This window comes from Equus quagga, chromosome 3 (assembly GCF_021613505.1).
Source record: "Equus quagga isolate Etosha38 chromosome 3, UCLA_HA_Equagga_1.0, whole genome shotgun sequence".
In the NCBI taxonomy this organism is placed as follows: Eukaryota; Metazoa; Chordata; class Mammalia; order Perissodactyla; family Equidae; genus Equus; species Equus quagga.
This window is the reverse complement of record NC_060269.1, coordinates 112,840,489-112,863,858: the sequence shown is the minus strand read 5'-3', so window position 1 is coordinate 112,863,858 and position 23,370 is coordinate 112,840,489. Positions and strand designations below refer to the sequence as shown.

Genomic DNA, 23,370 nt, shown 5'->3' with positions numbered 1-23,370 from the left:
TAAAAATAAGAAATGATGGTTTTAGAGAACTTTGCAACATAGTGGAAGCTTAAATGGACCTTTCTAACTTTGTCCGCACCATGATTAGACATCTTTTATGTGTTTTTATCTTGAAATTAGAGTAAAATAAAAAATACATATCTCTTGTCAACAATTCAAAGAAATACTTAAACCACATTTAATCAAATGCAGAATCAATTCCTTGTAAAACTGAAGAACAGACAGATGCTCCTTTAGGTGAAGGGTCTGTCTCAGACCTAAAGCCTTCGTGATACTTACCAGCAGCATCAGAGGCATTCCCTTTGGAATCAGATTTAAAGCAGAAACATTGCTAGATCCTTTATTTTTTAACATTGTTATGGAAGCAGTAGCCAGTGTGATAAGACCCGAAACATTAAATAAATTATATGGAAAGGGGAGTCAGAATTATAATTAGCTGTACATAATATGTTGAAATTATTGGTAATTTTGCCATTCTGGTAAAGTGGCAGGATTCAAAATAAATATATAGAAAAACAATTTATTTCCTGCATGTCAGCAATAATCAGTTAAAATCTTATGTAGAAACAAAATTTTAAGAGCAACCAGGAATAGGCTTATCAAAAAGTTATCAAAAAAAGAATAATGAAAAATAAACATAATAATTGCTAAGAAAATTTTAGAGAAAAGTAACATAAGAGGATTTGACTTGTCAGTATTAAATCATATTGTATAGTGCTCAAATAAATGCATGCCAGTCAATGAAACTGCATTTTAAAAAAACAAATATACTTAAAAGACAACCTGAGAAGAATATTTGTAAGAATACAACAAAATCAGATGTTTAGTGTAAAGATATTTTTTAAATCAAGGAAAGCAGTAAGATCCCATTATGTAAATGGACCAGGGTCCTGAATACACTACTAAATGTGTGAAAGCAGGTTGACTTCATTTATAGCCAAAGAATTGCGAACTAAAGCAACAAATAAGCCTTTTACACTCATCAAAATGGCAGTGTTTTTTAAATTGTGATAATGCTAATGGTGGTATGGTAAGGTAGCAGTCTCATAGACTGTTGACAGAATTATAAATTGAACTTTCTCAGTAAGTAATTTGTCTATGTGAAGAGTCTTCAGAATACTTAAAATTATACTTCTCAACTGAGGAATTGCAGTCCTAGAAATTTATACTGAAAAGTAATCAGTAATGTAGGTAAATACTATGTACAGAAGATATTTCTGAAAACTGTATTTATAATAGATTTTTTAAAATCTGAGTAGACTTTGCCAACTCTGAAAAATATTAAATATTCAGTGTTGGAGGAATGAATAAATAAATTATGGCTCTGTGATTGGGTGGGAATATTATACAGCCATTATAATTTATATTTAGGAAAAAACATATATAATATTAAATGGAAACTACAACAAACAAAATTATAATCTCATTTACATACATCAACAGACTAGAAGGAAATCGAAAATGTTAACAGTGGTTATCTCTGAGTGGTGTGATAATAGCTGATTGTTATTTTATCATTTATGCTTTTACACAATGTCTGATTTTTTACAAAGTGAATATATACTATTTTATAATCAGATTTTTAAAAATTTAAGTGGTAATAAAAGCAGTTCTTAGCCATTATTTCTTTTCATTTCCTTGAAGCATTTCTTTGAAGGCGTTGAAGCTCGTGTAGCCCAGGGTATAAGAGAGGAAGAAGTAAGCTATCAGCTTGCATTTAACAAACAAGAGCTTCGTAAAGTTATTAAAGAGTACCCTGGAAAGGAAGTGAAAAAAGGCTTAGACAACCTCTACAAGAAGGTTGATAAGCATTTGTGTGAAGAGGAGAACTTACTCCAGGTATGCTGAGCCCTTGTAACCATCCTAGCTTGAACATCCTTGCATATGTTACCTTCTCTGAAATATTCCTCCAGAGACGCTACAGATTTTCGAATTTTAATGTAAGAGGAAAGTTTCATAAAGTACAGACCACACTAATGAATTGTGAGGAAGAAAGGAGTAATATTTATATGTTTATATGGCTATTCCTATTTATTTTACATTTCTGTTTTATTGTTTTAAGGCATTAAGTTGTTCTTTTGTTTGGAATGGGATTTTTTTGTTTTTTTAGATTTGAGGGGAGGAAGGAAATGGAATATAGTAGAGTACAGTGGGGTGATTCTGAGCATGAGGGTTGGAGTTGGAAATGGGTTCATAATCTGGCTCCAGATTAAGTTTCATGACTTTGGGCAAGTTACTTAACCTCTCTGAGCCACAATGTCCTTATTTGAAAAGCGGAAATAATACCTCTCTTGTATAGTGGGCACTTCTGTATTGTCATTGCCATCTTATAGATGAGAAAATCAAAACTTATAGAGATGGAGTGATGTGACCAAGATCCCATAGCTAATGGATGGTAGAGCGAGATTTAAACCCCATATTGAGCCCTTATTCTTTATAAACCATACTGAAAAGCCCAGAGATGAGTGAGAATAAATCTGATTTCAACATCATGGAAGCCTACATGAGGGGTATTGCATTGTGTTAGCCTCTGAAAGCCAGATGGTAAATTAACAGATCAAGTGGGAGGAGTTGCTTCCAGGTGGAAGAAATGCCATGAGCTAAAAGATGAAAAGTAGAAAGTGTAATACTGTTTAGTAAATAGTCTTAAATTGACAGGAATTGAGGATTTATGAAATTTAAGACTTACAAGGAAAAATTCTGGAAGAATACATTCCCTCAGCTGTCAGATAGGGATGATGATCATAGTATCCACCCTCACCAGGTTGTCGTGAGACTTAAATAAAATAATATGTACATTAAGCACTTCGTACTGTGCTGATATAGAGCAAATGTCAATAAATGTAACCTATTAATATTAGCTGCTATGTCAGTGTGCGTATCAGACTCTGTCTTGATAGTTGTCTACATGTTAGTTCCCACTCCAAGATTATAATTCCTTGGATGCTGATAATTGGTCTGCCTCATCTTGGTGTCCTCTGTGGCATCAAGCAATGTTTCACATCATCAATTTTAGATAAAGAAATTTTTAAACTTTCATCTGAAATAAGATTTAAGCATTAATAGTTGCATTTCATTTAATCACTAGTCTTTTTTCCATGTATAATTTTGCATATTCACATCTGTGTTGGATATTGGAGGAGATAAAACAACAGCTAAAATAGCATGAGTGCTTAGTGTGTCAAACACTGTTCTGGGCAGTTAACATACATTCACTCATTTAACCCTCACAATAAACTTATAGGAAGGCATTATTATTATTACCTCAGTTTACAGATAAGGAAATTGAGGCACAGAGCAGTGATGTAACATACTCAACGTCACAAATCTTGTAAGTAGGAGGAGCTAGGATTCTGGCTCCAGAATGCATGTTCTCAACTATGAATATGTGCTCAACTATGTTCTAAATTCTTAGACTATGTCTTGATGTTATTTCTACCTACTTGACTCTGTGTTATTTCCACTCATAGTTAAATGATTTTTATTTTCGTTTTTGTAATAGGTGGTATGGCACTCCATGCAGGATGAATTTATACGCCAGTACAAGCACTTTGAAGGTTTGATAGCTCGCTGTTACCCTGGATCTGGTGTTACAATGGAATTCACTATTCAGGACATTCTGGATTATTGCTCCAGCATCGCACAGTCCCACTAAACTGTATGAAAGGAGAAAAGATAAATGAAAAAGCAGTCTGAGTACATTATTCAAAAACATCAAGCAACTGTTTTGAAAACCCAGACTTGAAATTTTTTTTTTCCTTCTGCTTTTTCTCCCCAAATCCCCCCAGTACATAGTTGTATACCTTAGTTGTGAGTCCCTCCAGTTGTGGCATGTGGGACGCCACCTAAGCATGGCCTGATGAGCAGTGCTATGTCCACGCCCAGGATCCAAACCGGTGAAACACTGGGCCGCTGAAGCAGAGCAAGTGAACTTAACCACTCAGCCACGGGGCTGGCCCCCAGACTTGAAATTCTGTGTATTATTAAGTATCAGATAAATGGGTAATACCATACTACAAGTATTCAAGGGCAAAGGGCATACCAACCTATGTAACAATTTTATTTGCCCAGTAGGTTGTGTACTAACTTAAAGTATTTATCGCATCATAAAATGCCTTTAGCCTATTTCTATGACTGAATAGGAAATTTTCCTTGATTGCCCAGCTTCTTGTATTTGAGAGTAGGTATCCTCTGTGTAATACCCTGAGAGTTCTTCAGCTCTCACTAATTCAGTTTTGTTTACAAATCATGTAACTACTAAAACATTGTATAGAATTTTTTCCCTCTAACTAATGTGTATATGGATAAGGGATCTTGTGATGAGCAGTTGTAAACTTGGGTTTTGAGGATTATGTGACTGTGTAGCAATGATTCTGAAATAAAAAAATTTTCAAAAAAGTTGAAATTTGATAATTTTCTTAGATCTGTTATATGCTCTTTTGTATATATAAAAGCACCTTCTTAGAAAATCAATCTACAAAAATTAATTATGTGTTCATTTACTGCAAAACACTTAAAAGTGTAATAAGAAAAATAAAACCGTTTATAATATGCATGAAAAATATCTAGTACTTCGGACTAAGTGTAACACAATGTCCTAAGGAATGAATTTCGTCCCCCTCAAAATTCAGATGTGGAAGCCCTAGCTGCTCCCCTCATGTGACTGTATTACAGATAAGGTCTTCAAGGAGGTAATTAAGGCTAAATGAGGTCATAAGGATGGAGCCCTGATCCAGTAGATCTGAGAAGAGACAGCAAAGCTCGCTCTCTGCCATCTGTGGACACAGCAAGGAGGTGGCCATCGCAAGCCAGGAAGAGACCTCACCAGAACCCAACCAAGCTGGCACCCTGATCTCAGCCTTCCAGCCTCCAGAACTGTGAGAAAATAAATTTCAGTTGTTTAAGCCTCTCGGTCTGTGGTATTTTGTATGGCAGCCTGAACTGACTAATGCAAGATGTATAAGAATTTTATGGAGAAAATTATAAAACTATTGAAAGATATTAAAGAAGGCTTAAATAATTGGAGGAGTATTTCATGTTTCTAGATAACAATACATAATGTAGTAGAAAGAGAAGTCATTCTTAAATTTAAAGATTCACTGCAGACTTCCAGTTTCCAGTCCAGCACATAAGTTTGGAAGTAGTCTCTCCATCCTAACAACAAGTAAAAAACTGAACAAACTGAAAAGTCAGCTCCTCTTAGATCTGTATGAGAAGTGAGGTCACAGGGCGAACCACTGACACAACTGGAGAGACTGACAGGGGATTACAGAGAATCACCGTTTACAGGAGCAGAAACCCCCAAGTTGAAGCCTCTATAGGAACCAGTGCTGAGGGAGAGAAAACTGAACTGTAGCTGACAAAGTCCTGGAGGCTGAGTGTGGATAAGTCTGAGAAATAAAAATTCAGGGAGGACCCAGTCACTGGGGGTAAAACTTTTGTAAGTTTTACTCCTAGAGCTCTATCACAGGTGTCACACTGAGTATCAGAGAAAAATCCCCTGTGCTTCTTGCAGGCACAAGGAGGGGAAGGAACCATTTTGAAATATGCCAGTGTATTCCGTTTTGTGGGGGTTTTTTTCCTGAGAAAGATTCACTCTGAGCTAACATCTGTTGCCAGTCTTCCTCTATTTTGTATGTGAGCTACCATCACAGCATGGCCACTGATAGACGAGTGGTGTAGGTCCATGCCCAAGAACTGAACCTGGGCCACCGAAGCGGGGCGTGCCAAACTTAACCACTGGGCCACTGGGGCTGGCCCCATATTCTGTTCTTAACAAAGTCTGCACTTAGGAGAAACTTTAACCAGAGCCTAACTGACCTGGGAGAAGGGAAATACCCAACTCCAGCTGGTTCTAGCCTTACACACAGAGAAAGAGAAATACCCAACTTCAGCCCACTCTAGTCATCCTTTCCCACCTAAAGGGGGAGAGGGGACTGAAAAGCACAGATGAAGTTCACAGGCCAGAGGTAGAGGCTCACTAAAAGACATGCCTAATGATAGGAATATAGTATGCTTCCTCTCCCCCAACACCTTACCACCACATTACTTAAGGCCTATTTACGACTATTCCTATTACACGGTACATCATGTCCAGCTATCAAAAAATTACAAGCATACTAAAAGGCAAAAAACGGGGGCCAGCCCCATGGCCTAGTGGTTAAGTTCAGCACGCTCTGCTTTGGCGGCCCAGGTTCACTTCCCCAGGCAGACCTACACCACTTGTCAGTGGCCATGCTGTGGTGGTGATCCACGTAAATACTATGTGGCACAGATGATAGCTCAGAGAGAATCTTCCTCAGCAAAAAATAAATACATAAGTAAAAGGCAAGAGACAGTTTGAAATACAGAGTAAGCATCAGAACCAGACTCTCATATGGCAGGGATGTTGGCATTATCAGATCAGGAGTTTAAAACAACCATGTTTAATATGCTAAGGGCTCTAATGGACAAAGTAGAGAGCATGCAAGAACAGATGGGTAATGTCAGCAGAGACATGGAAATTCCAAAAAGAATCAAGAGAAAGTTCTAGAGATAAAAATACTGTAAAAGGAGTGAAGAATACTTTTGATGGGCTTACTAGTAGGCTGGACACAGCTGAGGAGAGAATCTCTGAGCTTGAGGATATCTCAATGGAAGCCTCCAAAACCCAAAAGCAAAGACTGAAAAAAAACACAGAATAGACTATCCAAGGGCTATGAGACAACTACAAATGGTGTAATATGCATGTAATGGGAATACTGGAAGGTGAAGAAAGAACAGAACAGAAGAACTATTTGAAACAATAGTGACTGATATTTACCCCAAATTAATGTCTGACACCAAACCACAGATCCAGGAAACTCAGAGAACCACAAGCAGGATGAATGCCAGAAAAACTACGCCTAGGCATATCGTTTTCAAGCTACAGAAAAATCAAAGATAAAGAAAAAATCCCGAGAGAAGCCAGAGGAAAAAAACACCTTACCTATAGAGGAATAAAGATAAGAATTACATTCCACTTCTCTTCAGAAACCATGCAAGATGGAAGAGAGTGGAGTGAAATATTTAAAGTACTGAGAGAAAAAAAACCCACCAACCTAGAATTATGCACCCTGCAAAATTATCCTTCAAACATGAAGGAGAAATAAAAGCCTTTCTCAGATGAACAAAAATTGAGAGAATTTGTTGTCAATAGACCTGCCTTGCAAGAAATGTTACAAGAACTTCAGAGAGAAGGAAAATGATGTAGGTCAGAAACTCCAATCTACATAAAGGCAGAGCCTCAGAGAAAGAATAAGTAAAAGTAAAAGAAAACTTTTATTTTTCTTATTCTTAATTGATCTAACAGACAAAAGTTTGTTCAAAATAATAATAACCACAATATGTTCGATTATTTATGCAGATACATGCTTATCTATAAGTGAAATGAATGATAGCAATGATGCAAGGTATGAGAGAGGAATTAGGATTATTTTGTTATTATAAGGGACTCATCCACGAAGCAGTATAGAATTATTTGAAGGAAGACTTAGATTAGTTGTATATGTATATTGCAAACTCTAGGCCGACCACATAAAAAAGTTTAAACAGAAGTATAATTGATATGCTAAGAAAGGAGAGAAGATGGAATGATATAAAATGCTCAATTGAAACCACAAACAATAGAGGAAAAATGGAAGACAAAACTAGGAACAAAAAACAAGGACAAAAAATTGAAAACAGTAACAAATATGGTAGCTATTAATCCTACTTTATCAAAAATCATTTTGAATGTCAATAGTCTAAATGAACCAATTGAAAGACAGAGATTTTCAGAGAGGATCAAAAAACAAGACCCAACTATATGTTGTCTACAAGAAACTTAAAAGACACATATACATTAAAAGTAAGTCGATAGAGAAAGATATACCGTGCTAAGACTAATTAAAAGAAGGCAGGAGTACATATATTAATTTCAGAAAGAAGAGAATGCAACATGGGTCACCAGCAGCTCTACTGAAGACATTGGAGGAAATTTGGCCAGGGTTCTCGTTCTTGCCATGTCTGCTCCAACCAGCACGGCCTGATCTGGAAATAATGGCCTCAACATGTGCCACCAGTGCTTCTGCAAGTATGCTAAGGACATCGGCTTCATGAAGTTGGACTGAGTGACCTTCCTTGGATGGGTCATCCAAGATGTCTACCTATGGCAGATACAATGCTAGTTGTTTGTAGAAAAAAGACAAAAATACTTCAAAAAAAATTTCAGAAAGAGCAGACTGCAGAGTAAGGAAAGTTATCAAGGATAAAGAAGGGCATTACACAATAATAAAGAGGTCAATTATCTAGGAAGACATAACAATCCTTCATGTGTATAAGCCTAACAACAGAGCACTGAAATACATCAGGTAAAAACTGATGCATAGTTGAAGAATTCAAGACGCCTCTGTCAGAAATGGACAGGTCCAGTAGGCAGAAAATCACTATGGATGTAATTGAACTCAACAACACCATCAATGAAACAGATATAATGGACATCTATAGACTACTTCATCCAGTAACAGAAGAATACACATTCTTCTCAAGGTCATATGGAACATTCACCAAGGTAAACCTCATTCTATACCATGAAACACACCTTAATACATTTAAAAGAGCAGAAATGATATAATATCTGCTCTCAGACTGCAATGGAATTAAACTAGAAATCAATAACAGAAAGATAACAGGAAAATCCCAAAATACTTGGAGATTAAACACACAGTGCAATTCCAGGCAAAGGTCACAACTGTTTTGGTTTGGTTTGGTTTCTGTGGGACCTGAAAAGCTGTTTCTAAAATTTATATGGAAAAACAAAAATCTAATAGCCAAGACACTCTTGAGAAATGAGGTAGAAGGAGTTTCCTTATTATAATTAAAGCAGCGTTGTATTTGTGCAAAGATAAGTAGACCAGTGAAACAAAACTGAGAGCCCAGAAGAAGACCCACACAACTATGGGCCCTTGCTTTATCACAGCTGTGGTGTGGCAAATCAGTGGGGAAAAGATAGACTTGAATAAATGATGCTGGGACAGGTTGTCCAAAAGAGAAAATGTAAAAATTGAACCCTTACCTCACACCATGGACAAAACGAATTCCACGTGTATTGAATTCCCAAACGTGAAAGGCAAAACCATAGAACCTTTAGAAGACAGTATAAGAGAGTATCTTTTTAATCTCAGAACAGAGAAGGATTTTGTTAAACAAGATGCAAAATTGCAAATCATAAAGAAAAAAATTATGTTTGACTACGTTAAAGTTAGGAACTTGTGTTCATCTTTTGATGAAAGTGAAACAACAAACCACAAATTGAGAGACAAAAGTTGCAACATATAACAATCAGTATCCAAAACTTATAAACTCCTAAAAATCAGGTAAAAAGAAAAAACAGACAAACCAATAGACAAAAAGGATGAAAAACTTGTACAGACATTTCACAGAAGAAGGAAACAGAATGGCCAATAAGCATATGAAGTGTTCACCTTTATTTGACATCACAGAAATGTGAATTAAATTTAAAGAGATGTGAGGTCACCAGAACACAAATGCTTCTGGAAGAAGCATAATCTGGTATAATTACTTAAACAATTTGACATTATCTAGTAAAGTTAAAGACGAGTGTAGTGTATGACTCAGCAATTCTACTCCTAACTGTGTGCTCCAAAGCAGGAAAGCTCAACACAAACTACTTAAGTGTCCCTGTAAAATACAGATGCCTGGGCCCCACCTCCAGACGTTAGATTTCAACTGCGTCAGGGCAGAGCCCAGGCATTCTACAATTTTTGAAAGCTCCTCAGTGATTCTGATATTCAGTGAGGATTGAGAATCACTTCCATAAAGAGACTCACGCACTTAGGCATTAGCGCAAAGTCTTAACAAAGACTCTATCAGCACCGTTTGTAGTAGCAAAAAACTGCAGACAACCCAATGTCCATCAACAATAGAATGGATAAATTCAGGTATAATCATTCAATGGAATGCCAATATAGTAGCGAAAATGAGTGAATTTTAGCTACACACAACAGTGTACACACAACTGCAAAATTAAGCAATGTATTGTTTAGGGTTACAAATGTGGTAAAACTGAAGAAAAGCAAGAGAGTGATCCCAAAATTCTGGAGAGTAATTAGAGGGCAGGAAGAGAAGGGTATGGGACGTGGGAGGGCCACACAGGGTTTTAAAGGCATATTGTAATGTTCTTTTACTTGAACTGGGCAGTGGGTACATGAGTTTCATTGGACCATGACACTTTATACCTTACATACACCTTACAAATCTTATTTTATATCAGTGCAACATTTCATTTAAAAACGTAAAATCAAATTCATATATATTATATACGTGTGGGTATATATATACCTTTATTGCTATATAATGAAATCTGGACATTTATAGATGACAGTCTGGGGCCAAAGAAGACCCAGTGACTTGATCAAGGTCCAAGCCAGGTATTAACAGAGCTGATACACAACACTAAACTTCCTCTCAAAGGGCTGGTCTTTCTTTTTCTCGACTGATAGCAGGAATGATAGAAATACACATCCCATCCAAGGAGCAAACACTGTCCAATATCTCCATTAACAGGCAACGGTTAATTTTAACAGAAAGTGTACGGCTCTTATTTAAAGAAAAGACAGTGGATGACTCCCATTAGCTATAGTTTTCTAGACCTTAAAGATCTATGCTATGGTTTGCTAGAAAGGATAGAGGAAGAGGAACACAGACCTCTTAGACAAACCATTGAAAATGATAATTTAGAGAATATCTGTAAATGAAAAAGTACTAAGTAAAAATGGCTGTGCCAGGAAGGTTAAATACATAATAGTAGATTTGTGTCAAAAAAGTAAGATTATTAATTTGCATAAGTATATGCTTTGGGATCCTTTCCATCCGTGCTTCTCAAACTTTAATGTCCATGTGAAACAACCAGGAATCTTGTTGAAATGTAGATTCTGATTCAGCAGGTTTTGTGTAGTCCGAGATTCTGCATTTCTAACAAGATCCGAGTAATATCAATGCTGCTGGTCTATAGCCCACAGTTTGAGTTGCAAAGCTTTACAGTGTAGACTTACATCATTCATACCTCTGAGCAAATTAGGATAATTTGGCTTTTTCTCCTTTGGGAGACAGCTGACATTTATGCTTGTGGTTTAAAAAGAGTTCTCAGTTGTTATGTTTGGCGGCACTGTGATACAATGCTCACTTACCTAAAGTCCTGAGAGAGTGTGGTACTAAGTTCATTTAGGAGTAATTCATATTTCCAAAAGAGGATGGAGAAAGCACTCAAAAGGCAATGAGATAGATGGAAAGAGGGAGAGGAATATATGAAAAAAGACAAACGAGGTACAAAGGGGCAATGGACACCATGGCAACCAAGACAAAGCAACATCAATCTATGAGCAAACTGCTTGTCCAGCAATCCTAAGAAGGCATCTTCTCCGAGATCAGAGAGGAACTTCCAAAAGAGGAAGTTCCTGAGATACACGGGACTTTTGCCTCTATGTCTACTTCCTTCTTGGTATGTTGTGAAATGAAGAGACAATTAGGGCTGTGGCAGATGTGACCGTGAAGGTAGGAGGATTATGTTGAGGAATCAAAGAAAAATGTAAATCATAGAATGACATGTGTGCGTTAATAGCAAATATGTAAAAATAACGTGTACAAATAGTAAACAGAGTAAGTGAAATTATTTGAAATTTTAGGGCACTGGGTTTAATTTCTTTAATGTTTATCCATAAGTTACTATTAATCATCAGAGGTTTCTATTTAACTTTCATTGCACAGTCATGGTCCTTTTGTGTTTTGTGGATGATTTAAGTAATAATACGTGCAGAAAAGTCTGAGAGTTCTTTGGAAGAAATTTTACATTGTTGCATTAGCATTTAACATATCTTGCATTTGCTATACTTTAAAAGAGCCCCTTATCTTTGGATGGTTTTTCTGAACGAACAGCTCCTATTAGTTTACCCTGCGGGCTTTGCCAAGCTGTAACTAAGCCAATATCGATTCTCTGCCACTATTTTGAGGTCAGCATTGACCAGTCAATATTATAGCACTTAGGGAAAGAGAACTTTCTGAAAGGATTTCTAAGTAGTGGAATAATACATTTAATCCAAAGCACCACATACTTTCGGAAGAAAGTTTGTAGGCACCAAAATTTAATTTGAAGAAAAAATCTTGAAGTGGTTTGTATCAAAATTTACTTACTATAACTTTACCTAGGATTTTTAAGCCAAGTTTACTTTAAATTATAGCTATAAATGTACCACATCTAACTTGTGCTCATAAAAATTCGTTTCCATATTTGTTTACTCAGGAGGAGTAATCTGCTGTAAGACCTATCAAACCATAAGATTTATCAGAGTGAACCGTTCTCTAAACAGAAGAGAGGAGAAACAGTTAGAGTACAATGCACTGAATACTTTGACTTTTACTGATGAAGCCTAAAGTAATATGCCTCTTCCTGGGGCATCATCCTAAGAATCATGATATCTCAGCTTCTTCTCAGGGTCCCTTGCCTTTTAATGATTTCCTGTCTCTTACCCTTGTCTTTGGACCACAGTTTCTTTTTTCTGCCTGAAAAATTACATTGCTTTTTATCAGGGGGCATAAAATTTATCAAAATACTCTAGAAATGAATTGAGCTGTTTCTCACTCTATATCACAGTAGATTCATCCTGGATCCTGGTAGGACTATCCATGACAGTCCCCATGCTCCATAAGGATTAGGCAGATGACTATACCAGCCAGACCAATCAGACTCTGCCTCTGCCAGGAATCTGAATCTTGAGCAGAGTGACACTGGGTGGAATGAAGGCACTTGGAGTAAATCATTCTAGTGGTCATACCAAACAAGACCATTCATAAATGTCTTCTATAAGATCCCCAGAGTTGTCCCGGTTTCTATGCCTCCCAAGGTCAGGTGATTCTGTTTTCCTTTGATTCTGGGAGTCACCCAAGCTTCTTCCCATTTTGAGGTCCGGGAGTGGTAGGGAGCACTTAAGTTAGCAGAAGTTAGTTTCTGTAGCTTGCAACCAAAGACCCCCTGTTGATGCCAGCCAAAACATGCATATACACAAAATCAAATAAACTATGTAAGACAATAAATGATAGGTGCCAAGTGAATGATACAGACAGCAAATACTGCAATAGCTCCAAGGAGCTAGGTATATTTGTGGCCTAATAAAGTCAAAGAAGACTTTATAAAGGAAATCACATTTTATTCATCCATTCATCAGTTGATAGTCATTTGGACTGTTTTCACCTTTTGATTATTACGAACAATGCTGCTGTAAACATTTGTGTACAGGTTTTTGTATGTACATGTGTTTTTATTTCTCTTGGGTACATCCTTGGGAATGGAATTGTTGGGTCATAATAGTAACACTATGCTTAACTTTTTGAGGAATTGCTGAACTGGGACGCACCAACATTTAATGGGATTAGAGAAGAAAAGGAGCTCACGACAGAGGATGACCAGGATGGCCGAAGAGGTAGGAGAAGGTCAGGAGATGTTGTGTCACAAGGACCCAGAGAAGAACAGGTTCCAGAAAGAAAGGTGTGATCAACAGTGTCCAGTGGTTAAATAAGACAAGAACTGAAAGAGTCCACTTAATTTGGCATTTGGTTGGTCATCGCTGACCTTCGTCAAAGCATTTCAGCACTTCAGTCGCAGAGAGGAGAACTGATTGTGGTGGAATTGAGTACAAATAGGAGATAAGGGGAAGATGTATGGTATAGAAGGACTCCTCTTCCCAGAAGCTTGATTATGAAGAAAAGGATAGTGACCCAGATGGGGACCCAGGATCAAAGCCAGGACTTTATTAAGATGGTCTTGAACCTGTGTATCCATCAGAGTTCAATGCAGGAAATAAAAAACATTCCAGATATTTCAAAAAGAAAGGAATTTAATTCATGAAATTAAGTGCTTACAAAATCAACAAGTGGCAGAAGGCCATGAGTCAGAGGGCCGCCACTGAACTTTCCGCTTCAAGATCACATCACTACAGCTGCAACCCATGGCTTCCACCACTGCCACCACCATAGTTGCCACCACCATAGCCTCCCTACTCCACCTGTGAGATGGTGCTAGGGAAGAGGACATGTGCTGTTTAGACGACTACAGATGTGGATGCAGGAAGTGGAGGTTTGCTCCTTCCAGTAGCAACACAAACATATCCTGGTTAGAAACAGAGCCCTCATTTCGAGATGGCTAGTTGTTTGTAATTTACCTTGAGCACCATGTGCAAAGCGCTATGATCAGAATGCATGATCTAGTTTAATTCTTACAACAAGTCCTCTTAGGGAAGTTATACTGTTGTCCCAAGGTCACACTGCTAGGAAGTGATGGAGCCAACCCAGGCCTATCTGACTTCATGTGTGCTTTTTGGGCACAGCTTGTACCCAGCTCTGTCTCCCCAGGACAGAGATGTTTACTACCTGCCCACTTTGGACAAAGCACAAGAAAAGGCCTTCTATCCTCAACTGGCCTTCCAAGAAATTGGTGTAGAACTCTCCAAACTAACCTGGGGATGAGCCCCGGCCACCAATCCTAGAAACTAGACACAAACTGAGTCCTGTTTCTTAATCAGAGGCCAATAATCTATTCGCTAGACTGGCATGTCTCTTCCCCATTTTAATCAGACTGCCAAAGTTATGTCTTTTTTAATTTAGAAAGAATCATATTACCACCTTTCAAAACACTGACAAATCCAATGGGTCAATCACCAGTGCTTTCCATTTTACACTAGCACAGTAGACAGCAGAGGCTGTACTGGCTGCTTTATAACATCAAAAATAAAATAAGCCATGAAAGCTTTGGACCTTACTGCTGTGGTATCAGACATTCACATAAACGCACGTAAGCCTTGATGAAACGCTGTGTCATTATTCAATCTGTTCATTCTATTACTCAGTATAAGGTCTTTGAAGCACAACAGGAAGCATTTAAAAAATACCTGCAAATAAAACTTCATAATTTAATCTGTTCTATTTTAATCAGATGTCATCCTATCAAGGAAGTTCAAAAAATAACTGCATAGCATCTTCACAAGTTTATATAACAGTAAGTTTTTTCTTAAAGATATTTCTTTTACTTTATATTATTTGGTCATTCATTATTCAATCATTTGTTCATTCATCAGACATTTACTGATGACCTGTGGGGCTACAGAGATAAGCTACAAAAGCTCATAGGGTAATGAGGGAGACAGACAAGTAAAAAGATCCAACCAAAATGCTTACAGTCATTGTCTTCAGGGAAAAGAATAAAATGGAAGAGGGAGGGGGTGGCCAGGACAGGGAAAAGGTTAGAATCTAAATAAAAGGGGCAGCCCCATGGCCTAGTGGTTAAGTTCAGTGCACTCCACTTCGGCAGCCCAGGTTCACCGGTTTGAATCTCAGGCTTGGACCCACACCACTCATCAGTGGCCATGCTGTAGTGGGGTCCCACATACAAAATAGAGGAAGATTGGCACAGATGTTAGCTCAGTAACAGTCCTCCTCAGCAAAAATAAATAAAAAATAAAAAACAGGGGCCAACCCGGTGGTGCAGTGGTTGAGTTTGCACATTCTGCTTCGGCGGCCTGGAGTTCTGCCGCTTCAGATCCCAGGTGGCACCACTTGTCAAGCCGTGCTGTGGTAGGCATCCCACATATAAAGTAGAAGAAGATGGGCACGGATGTTAGCTCAGGGCCAGTCTTCCTCAGCAAAAAGAGGAGGATTGGCAGCAGATGTTAGCTCAGGGCTAATCTTTCTCAAAAAAAACAAGAAAAAGATTTCTAAAAAAAAAAAAGAAGTTAAGTGGGGACTTTCACTTTGTAATCTTGATATTTATACATTGTTTGAATTCTGCTACAAGTATATACTAGCTGGTAATTTTGAAATATGGTAAAATGTAAATGTTGAAGTTAATATCTTAGAAAGTTAATGTCTTAGATATCTAATATCTTATATCTTAATAACATGATTTTTCTCTTTCGCTTTTCATTTGGTTGGCCCAAGACATCAACCAGTCTCAGAAGGAGATTAAGAGATTTGTTACAGAATGAGAACATTCATGGCTTACTGGATGGCAGACACTGTTCTAAGCAATTTACAGGTAATGCGAAAAGAAAGGTAGAATTAATAATCAGTTTTTGACCTTCAAAATAAGGTTGTCCAGCCAAACAGCCTCAGAATTCACTTTCACCCTCCATCCATTAGAAACCAAGCCTGGATGCCTTGGCTCAGAGAGTTCTCTCCTGGGGAGAGCAGACACCCACAGAGGGGTCTAACTGCTCTGTGGTAGAAGGAAGGTGTGCTACAGAGGAAGCCGGGAGGGAAGCTGTTCCTCTTCAGCCCCAGGACTGTGGGAAGGAGAGCGCAAGAGAGGAGCAGAGCTGTCAGACATGCGTCCTGAGTGTGTAGCAGGTGACTGGGGGAGACACCAAGGACAGAAGGGGGTTCTTCTCCCCCACTCTCCATTTGGGACTCTAAGACGAGGCTTCATTGCAGGCTGCCTCGTGTATCAACCCCAGTGGGGCCAGCATGGCCAGGCGGAGGGAGGTCCTGAGGTTTAACTTTAGAGTCACCTATACTTTCCACATGGGGCCCTTGTGACTGAGAATATCCGAGAATCTGGCTGGGGGTCCATAGCTCCAGAGAGGTGGGTGAGGGACTGCGAGATGGGTCAGGATGATGTGGGAGTCACAGCTAGAAGTCAGAGGAGTGTGTAGTGTTAGGAGTAGCCCGGGGAGGCAGAGTGAGTCAGAGAGGGCCATCGGAGAGAGGGAGAGATCCGTGCATCACACCGGCTACAGGCTTCAGTTGCAATGCCAGAGACACTGAGAGCAACCAGATGGACAAAGGTAAGGGAGGTCTCCAAGGACCACAGTCTGCCCCTCAGCCACATGATCAAGCAACCCCACACCTCCCCACATGCATACACCCCGTTAACGTTTTGGAGATGAAAGGATGAAAAATCTGACAGACTGAGCTTTTATTTTCCTGGACAGACTAACACCACCTTTTAAAGGGAGTGTTTTAAATTATTGGGTCAGATTAAGTTTAAACCAGGAAGAATTTAAACATTAATTGTTTTTACTGCTTACCAGCAGGTGGGGACTGAGGACGAAGGCTGAATTAGTTAACAAAAGGACTCTAATTTCTCCATACTTCTGAGAAGTGGTGTGAGTTAAATTCACAATCCTGCTAAATAAATTTAAAAATCAATTACAATACAAAGTATTAAATGCTAGGAAAAGAAGCATAGGGTGCTATGGGAGCTCTAGGCAGCAAAAGTAATTACTATGTTGGATCAGACCCATAGAGCATCCAGCCCAGGATTTGGCTTTCCCAGTGGAAAAGGCACATTTGCCCTGGGCACATTTGCCGACGGGTCGAGTTGGGGAGCACGGCTGATTTTGACTTTGCGTTTTGTCAACTAGAAAACTAAAGGTATCCCTTGAAATAGCATCAGCTTCTCCCAGGACCTGTTTGGCATCCGTTGATCTCTCCAACTCTGCTTGAATGTTTTTATGCGTCCGCACCATCTGTTGGAGGCGTTAAGTCTCTGCAGAGGGTATTCCTGAGACTTCTGTTCCTTATCCTGCGATAACCAAAACTTTAAACATGGCTTCATGGTCAATGCTCTCACCCTTTCCTAGCTTGGCCTGCTGCAGGCAGAGAAGAAAAGGGAAGTGGTTACTTGCTTTCCTCTGTTCCCAACCCCTCTTCAAACCCTTTTATACCCAAATTCCTAATGGAGGGGGAAGACGGCAAGGGGCAGGGAAGTTCTTACTTGACCAGTGTTTCTGAACCAGTGTCTGCTCTCTGACCCTGCCGGGTGTTTAAACTTGACTCTTTCTTTTTCTTGTGGGTCCTTTGGAAACCCTCCTCCCTCCCCTCAGGGTCTCTCACTTGAAGCTCACTAGCCAAGAGTCAATGCATCTCTATTCCTAGTGGTCCCTTACTCCTTCCTCCGCCCCTTGAACTAGCACTATCTCCAGCCTCTCGCAGCGGTAGACTCCTTGTCTTTCCTGGAGACCTTCCTAGACAGGATTGTTTTCTGTTGCTCTAGGCGTGGGCATGGAACCCAGTTCTGGCCAATAAAGGGAACTCTACTAGGGGATTCTGGGAGAGACTTTTTCCATAGGGTTCTATGAGACAAAACTATTTTTTTTTCTTGCCGCACAATACCTGTCTCCTGCCTTTGCTTTTTGTTTTTGGGGCTGTTGCATGCCGACCTGTTTCTTAGAGTTGTGACAGCCATCCTGTGGCCGTGGAGCAAAAAGTCTGGGGATAAAAGTCACCCACTGAGGAGAGGGAGTAGAAGGATGAAAAGTGGTCAGGTCCTTGATGGCGCCATTAAACCACAAACCAAACTAGGACCTGCTAACTAGGACTGCCAGGTACTTTGTCAAGTGAGACTGTGACTTCACAAAATTGGGGTTCTCTTGCCCGATGCACATAAATAGCCAATTACAGCATCAGTGAGATCGACCTGCAGGGAGACGGGGGGCGTATGCCCTCAGATCTGTCTCCCCAGTTCATGATTTGGGGCAAAATTTAAGAGGTGAGGGAGAATAGGCTGGCACGCGGAAACACCAGCAGAACAGGTTTTGATTGATGGGCTTCAAACATTTATGGTGAGGTTCTAAACATTTATGGTGAGGTTCTAAACATTTAGGATGAGGTTCTAAACATTTTTGGTGAGGTGAGGAAGGAATTTTAACACTGGATCTTCCTGAATGAGGGACCCCTCGCTTCTGATGAGTCCAACTTTCAAGTTCCAGTCGTGTCCTTGTCCTTGGGTTCCGTGGGAAGGAGGATCTTTGGTTCCCTGGTCATTTCTGGTCACGATTTCTTCTTTTGCGCATGCTCTGGCTACATGACATTGCAGTTTTTCTGAAAGACAATCCTTAATCACTTTGTTGATAAGAGATGGGGTCTGTTCAAACTGGGTCTAAATGGGCCCGTGGTTACAAAAGCACAAAATGCTCCTATTACCTAACCAATTATTAATCATGTGTTCTGATAACTTGCAGCCAAATGCATGTTGACTGATACTCAGACTGAGTCCCGGGAACCTGTGATTTGTAAGAGAGAGAGAGAGAATCCGGGCCTAGGAAAAAGATTTAGATCAAGCCCAAGTCAGCGAGTATTTCCTTGTTTCTGCAGTTAGGACTTTCTGAGCAAGTTTTACCAGAACTTGCGTTAAAGAACAAGCTTTGGAAGTTAAATTCTGACTATGACTGATTGGTAGTGAGAGAACTCCGGAGAGATTTTCCTCCCTGGAAGCGTGTGTTTACATTTCAAGGGGAGGCAAAACCTGGCACCATGGAGCCATCCCAGGAGTGGTAAACCAGGAGAGGCTTCTCTTGTCTTCCCCCTGGAGACATTTATTTATATTCCAGAAGGTAAGAACCCAGGACCTTTCTCTTCTCTTCCCAAGGAAAATGAGGGTACCCCAGGCGGCAAAGTTTTCCCTCCCTTTCTCAGGAGGGGCAGGGACAGAGCTCACCCTGTCATATATAAACTCTCAGATTCTTTTTTTTTTTTTTAAAGATTTTATCCCTCCTTTTTCTCCCAAAGCCCCCCGGTACATAGTGGTGTATCTTTAGTTGTGGGTCCTTCTAGTTGTGGCGTGTGGGATGCTGCCCCACCGTGGCCTAATGAGCCGTGCCATGTCCGTGCCCAGGATTCAAACTGGGGAAACCCTGGGCCACCAAAGCAGAGCGCGCCAACTTAACCACTCGCCCACGGGGCCAATCCCTCAGATTCTTAATTTGGAGGGGCTTCCTCTCCTGCAGTACAGAACCCTGTATACATGGGGCGACATCTGGCTCTCAGCGTATCACCCTGCTGGGTTGGGCAAGGGGACTGATAGTTATTGGTGTAAATAATAATAACTTTGATCTCTGCTCCAGAAACCTCATGTTTGAATGGATAATAAAAATAAATGTAGATATTAAAAACTTAGTCATAGAAAGAGGCTTGTGCACGGTTCTTCACTGGAGAATATGTGACAGTTGCTAAAAAAGCTAATGTGATACTAGGCTGTGTTGATATATATTGAATGTGCTGTGCATATATATCAAGGGAAATAAATATATGGCAGTCCTCAGCCCCAATCTGATGTAATCACTTCTGGGTATAAATTTCAGTAAGAAAACTGAGAAAGTAGAGTGTTTCTACTCCAGAGGAGGCCCCTGGATAAGTAATGGGCTTGGAGACCATGTTACGTGAGCAAAGGGTGAAGCATTTGAGGTATTTCTGAAAGGTCATCACATCATAAGGAAAGGCAGAGTCTAGCTTCATATAAAGAAGAATGTTTCTTTTAAGAATGAATGCCAAATTCAGAGTTGTTTTAACTTCTAGAGTTGAAGTCAAGACTCTATCACTTACTTGGTGACTTCTAGTAAGTTACTTAATCCCATTTGTAAAATGAGGATGCCAATATTTCCTGCTTCATAGGGTTATTACAGTGATTAAATGAAATAGTACCTGTAAAGCATACACAGTACTTAGAACAGAACCTAACAAGCACTCAAAACACAATGGCTTTTATTAGTTTATTAGTAGCTTTGTTTATTGACTTTCTCCACCTTTTATTTGGCTACCTACTCATCCTTAACATTTCTGGTAGTTTTAATTTACATGCCTCTTATTTTCAGTAAGTTTGAGTCTCTTTTCAAATGATAAAGAGCCATTTGATGAATTACATTTTCATACCTTTGCCCATTTTAAAATAACTTTCCTAATATATGCTATTATTTGTTACTCATTTTACTATCAACTTATAGAAGCTTTTTATATATTACGTAAATGATAATAGTTGTAAATATTTTTCCCAGCTTATCCTTTGTCTTTTGACCATAGAACTTTTGACATGCAGAAGGTTTTTCAAATATATATATTAGTATTCATCAATCTTTTCATTCATGCAGAACCCCCACTCTTATCTCTGTTCTCACTGACTCCGAAAGATGATTAAAAAGTGTAATTCCAGGACTGGCACAGTAGCGTAGTGGTTAAGTTCACGCACTCTGCTCTGATGGCCTGGGGTTCACTGGTTCAGATCCTGGGCGCGGACCCAGCACCACTTGTCGAGCCGTGCTGAGGCGGTGTCCCACATAGGAGATCTAGAAGGACCTGAAACTAGGATATACAGTTAAGTCACTGGTGGGGCGGCCCCGTGGCCAAGCAGTTAAGTTCGCGCGCTCTGCTTCGGCGGCCCAGGGTTTCACTGGTTCGGATCCTGGGTGCAGACACGACACCGCTCCCAAGGCCATGTTGAGGTGGCATCCCACATGCCACAACTAGAAGGACCCACAACTAAAATATACAACTATGTACTAGGGGGATTTGGGGAGAAAAAGCAGAAAAAAAAAGCCCAATTAGTTACTAGGGTTTTGGGGAAGCAAAGAAAAAAAAGAGGAAGATTGGCAGCATATGTTAGCTCAGGGCCAACCTTCCTCACTAAAAAAAATGTAATTCCTTGCACTAGCATTATGAATTGAAAATTTCTGATGTCTTTGTAGATACACAAAATAAACTGCGACATCAGCAAGATACTTGAGCATTGTGCTTTTAGAAGGGACCCTTTCTTGAGAATAATTTTCCAGAGTCTCTGCTGCTAAAGAGCTAGCTTCTCATAACATCTGATCAATCACACAGTTTGAGCGTCTTTTGTAGCCAAGTCACTACAGAGCCTCCACTGCAAGGCTCCAGACAGACTGGAGCTATCGTAACCATTAGCCTTATCTGCCAGTAATAATCAGATTGCCAACCAAACCATACACCTGTAGCAAGAGGGAAATTGAGTCCCTACTGCTTACATAAAAGGATCTGAATTAGCTAGCAGTAATATTGATATTTTGCCCCATCTCTGGGCCAGTCACTGAAGGGAGGCAACTGTGCTTATTGGACTTGGTGTCAGAAAGCCTGGTTCATTCAGCTCAATTCGGTTCAGTTCTGTTCAATTCAGTTCAATTCACACTTTCCGACCTTTTATTAAGTGACAGACACTCTACTTGGGTTATGGGCACAAAGAACACACTAGTCTTCTGTATACTGTGAGGAGCTCACAGTCTAAAGGGGGAAAGAGGATAATCAGTGACTACAGTAGAGTTAATGACACCTGGATACACAGAATATGTTTTGAAAATACAGAGAAGAAACATGAAAAAGGAACCTCGATTTTTCTCTGTGAAGTTTCTCCTAAATATTATCTACACATGGTCAACTGTTTCCTAGTGAGTTATTTTTACTCATAACACTTTTGACACCAGATGAGAGTTTTTTTTTGCCAACTATACAGTGTCATTTCCAAAACCACTTCTCCAACTCTCTGGACACCAACTGGTCCAGAATTCAATTCAGTTCTGGCACTAACTACCTGGTGTTACTGCAGACGCCACCAGCTAAGAGCTCAGTCCCACGAGACTTCCGCTACTTCAGATGCCAGTCACAAGTCCTGGGCCTCTTGTACTTCTAACCGACCAACTATAAATTGGGAAGGAGGGGTCCCCGTGACCCCATCTCAGGTTAGATAATTTACTAGAGTGGCTCACAGAACTCAGAAAGTCACTTTACTTACTATTACCAGTTTATTATAAAGGATACAACTCAGGAACAGCCAAACAGATGCATTGGGCAAGGAAGGGGGCGGGGATGTGCAGCTTCCTTGCCCTCTCCCCCTGTGCCACCCTCCTAGGACCTTGATGTGTTCACAAACCTAGCTCTCCAAATCCCACGTTTAGGGTTTTAACGGAGGTCTCATTACCTAGGCATGATTGATTAAATCATTGGACATTGGTAATTAATTCAATCTCCAGCCCCTCGTCCCTCTCTGGAGATGGGGGGGGGGGGGGGTGAGGCTGAAAGTTCCAAGCTTCTAATCAAGGCTTGGTCTTTTTGGTGACCATCCCCATCCTGCAGCTATCTGGGGCCCTGCTGAGAGTCATCTCATTAGAACAAAAGATGCTGTTGTCACCCTCATCACTCAGGAAGTTCCAAGGACTTTAGGAGCTCTGTTCCTGGAGAAAAAGACTAAACATCTTATATGCCACACCTGGATATTTTTGTAATATCACCTCAGGCCCCGTATATCACAGACCAAACTTACCGTCCACCCCGTGTCCCTTTCCTGCCCTGGCACACCCTAAGAGGGCTTCTTGATTGTACTATCTAGGAATCTGCCTGGCAGCACCTTCTTCAGTCTCTGAAGCTCAATGCCTTGACATTTACTTGGATTCCTTCCACTCCTTCACTTAGAGAGGCTGGTCTCTCACTACACCCTGCCCCTTCTTCTTTTGTAATATTTCTCATATTTCCCTCAGACCTTTATCTCATCATTAAAATAATCTTCTCACTCTTGTCCTAGACAAC

The 23,370-nt window shown here is 39.8% G+C and overlaps 2 protein-coding genes across 2 annotated transcripts in view; both read left to right on the top strand.

The window, feature by feature from the left end:
- LOC124236829 (exocyst complex component 1) overlaps positions 1 to 272 on the top strand; it is a 51,139-nt gene extending 50,867 nt beyond the window's left edge. Inside the window, exon 18 of the mRNA XM_046655768.1 lies at positions 193 to 272. Coding sequence (XP_046511724.1) covers positions 193 to 272 — 80 coding nt within the window. The remainder of the gene's footprint in view (positions 1 to 192) is intronic.
- A 741-nt stretch (positions 273 to 1,013) lies between these two features.
- LOC124236828 (exocyst complex component 1-like) lies at positions 1,014 to 4,862 on the top strand. Its single transcript, XM_046655767.1, has 3 exons — positions 1,014 to 1,025; positions 1,618 to 1,839; positions 3,503 to 4,862. Exons 1-3 carry the CDS (start codon positions 1,014 to 1,016, stop codon positions 3,653 to 3,655), a joined length of 387 nt encoding a protein of 128 aa, XP_046511723.1. The 3' UTR covers positions 3,656 to 4,862.
- The last annotated feature ends 18,508 nt before the right edge of the window (positions 4,863 to 23,370 follow it).

Excerpts from the sequence above, each read along its gene's own strand:
- LOC124236828 (XM_046655767.1), top strand. Across the intron at positions 1,840-3,502 it reads AAGAGGAGAACTTACTCCAG|GTGGTATGGCACTCCATGCA; the intron begins GTATGCTGAGCC and ends TTTTTGTAATAG.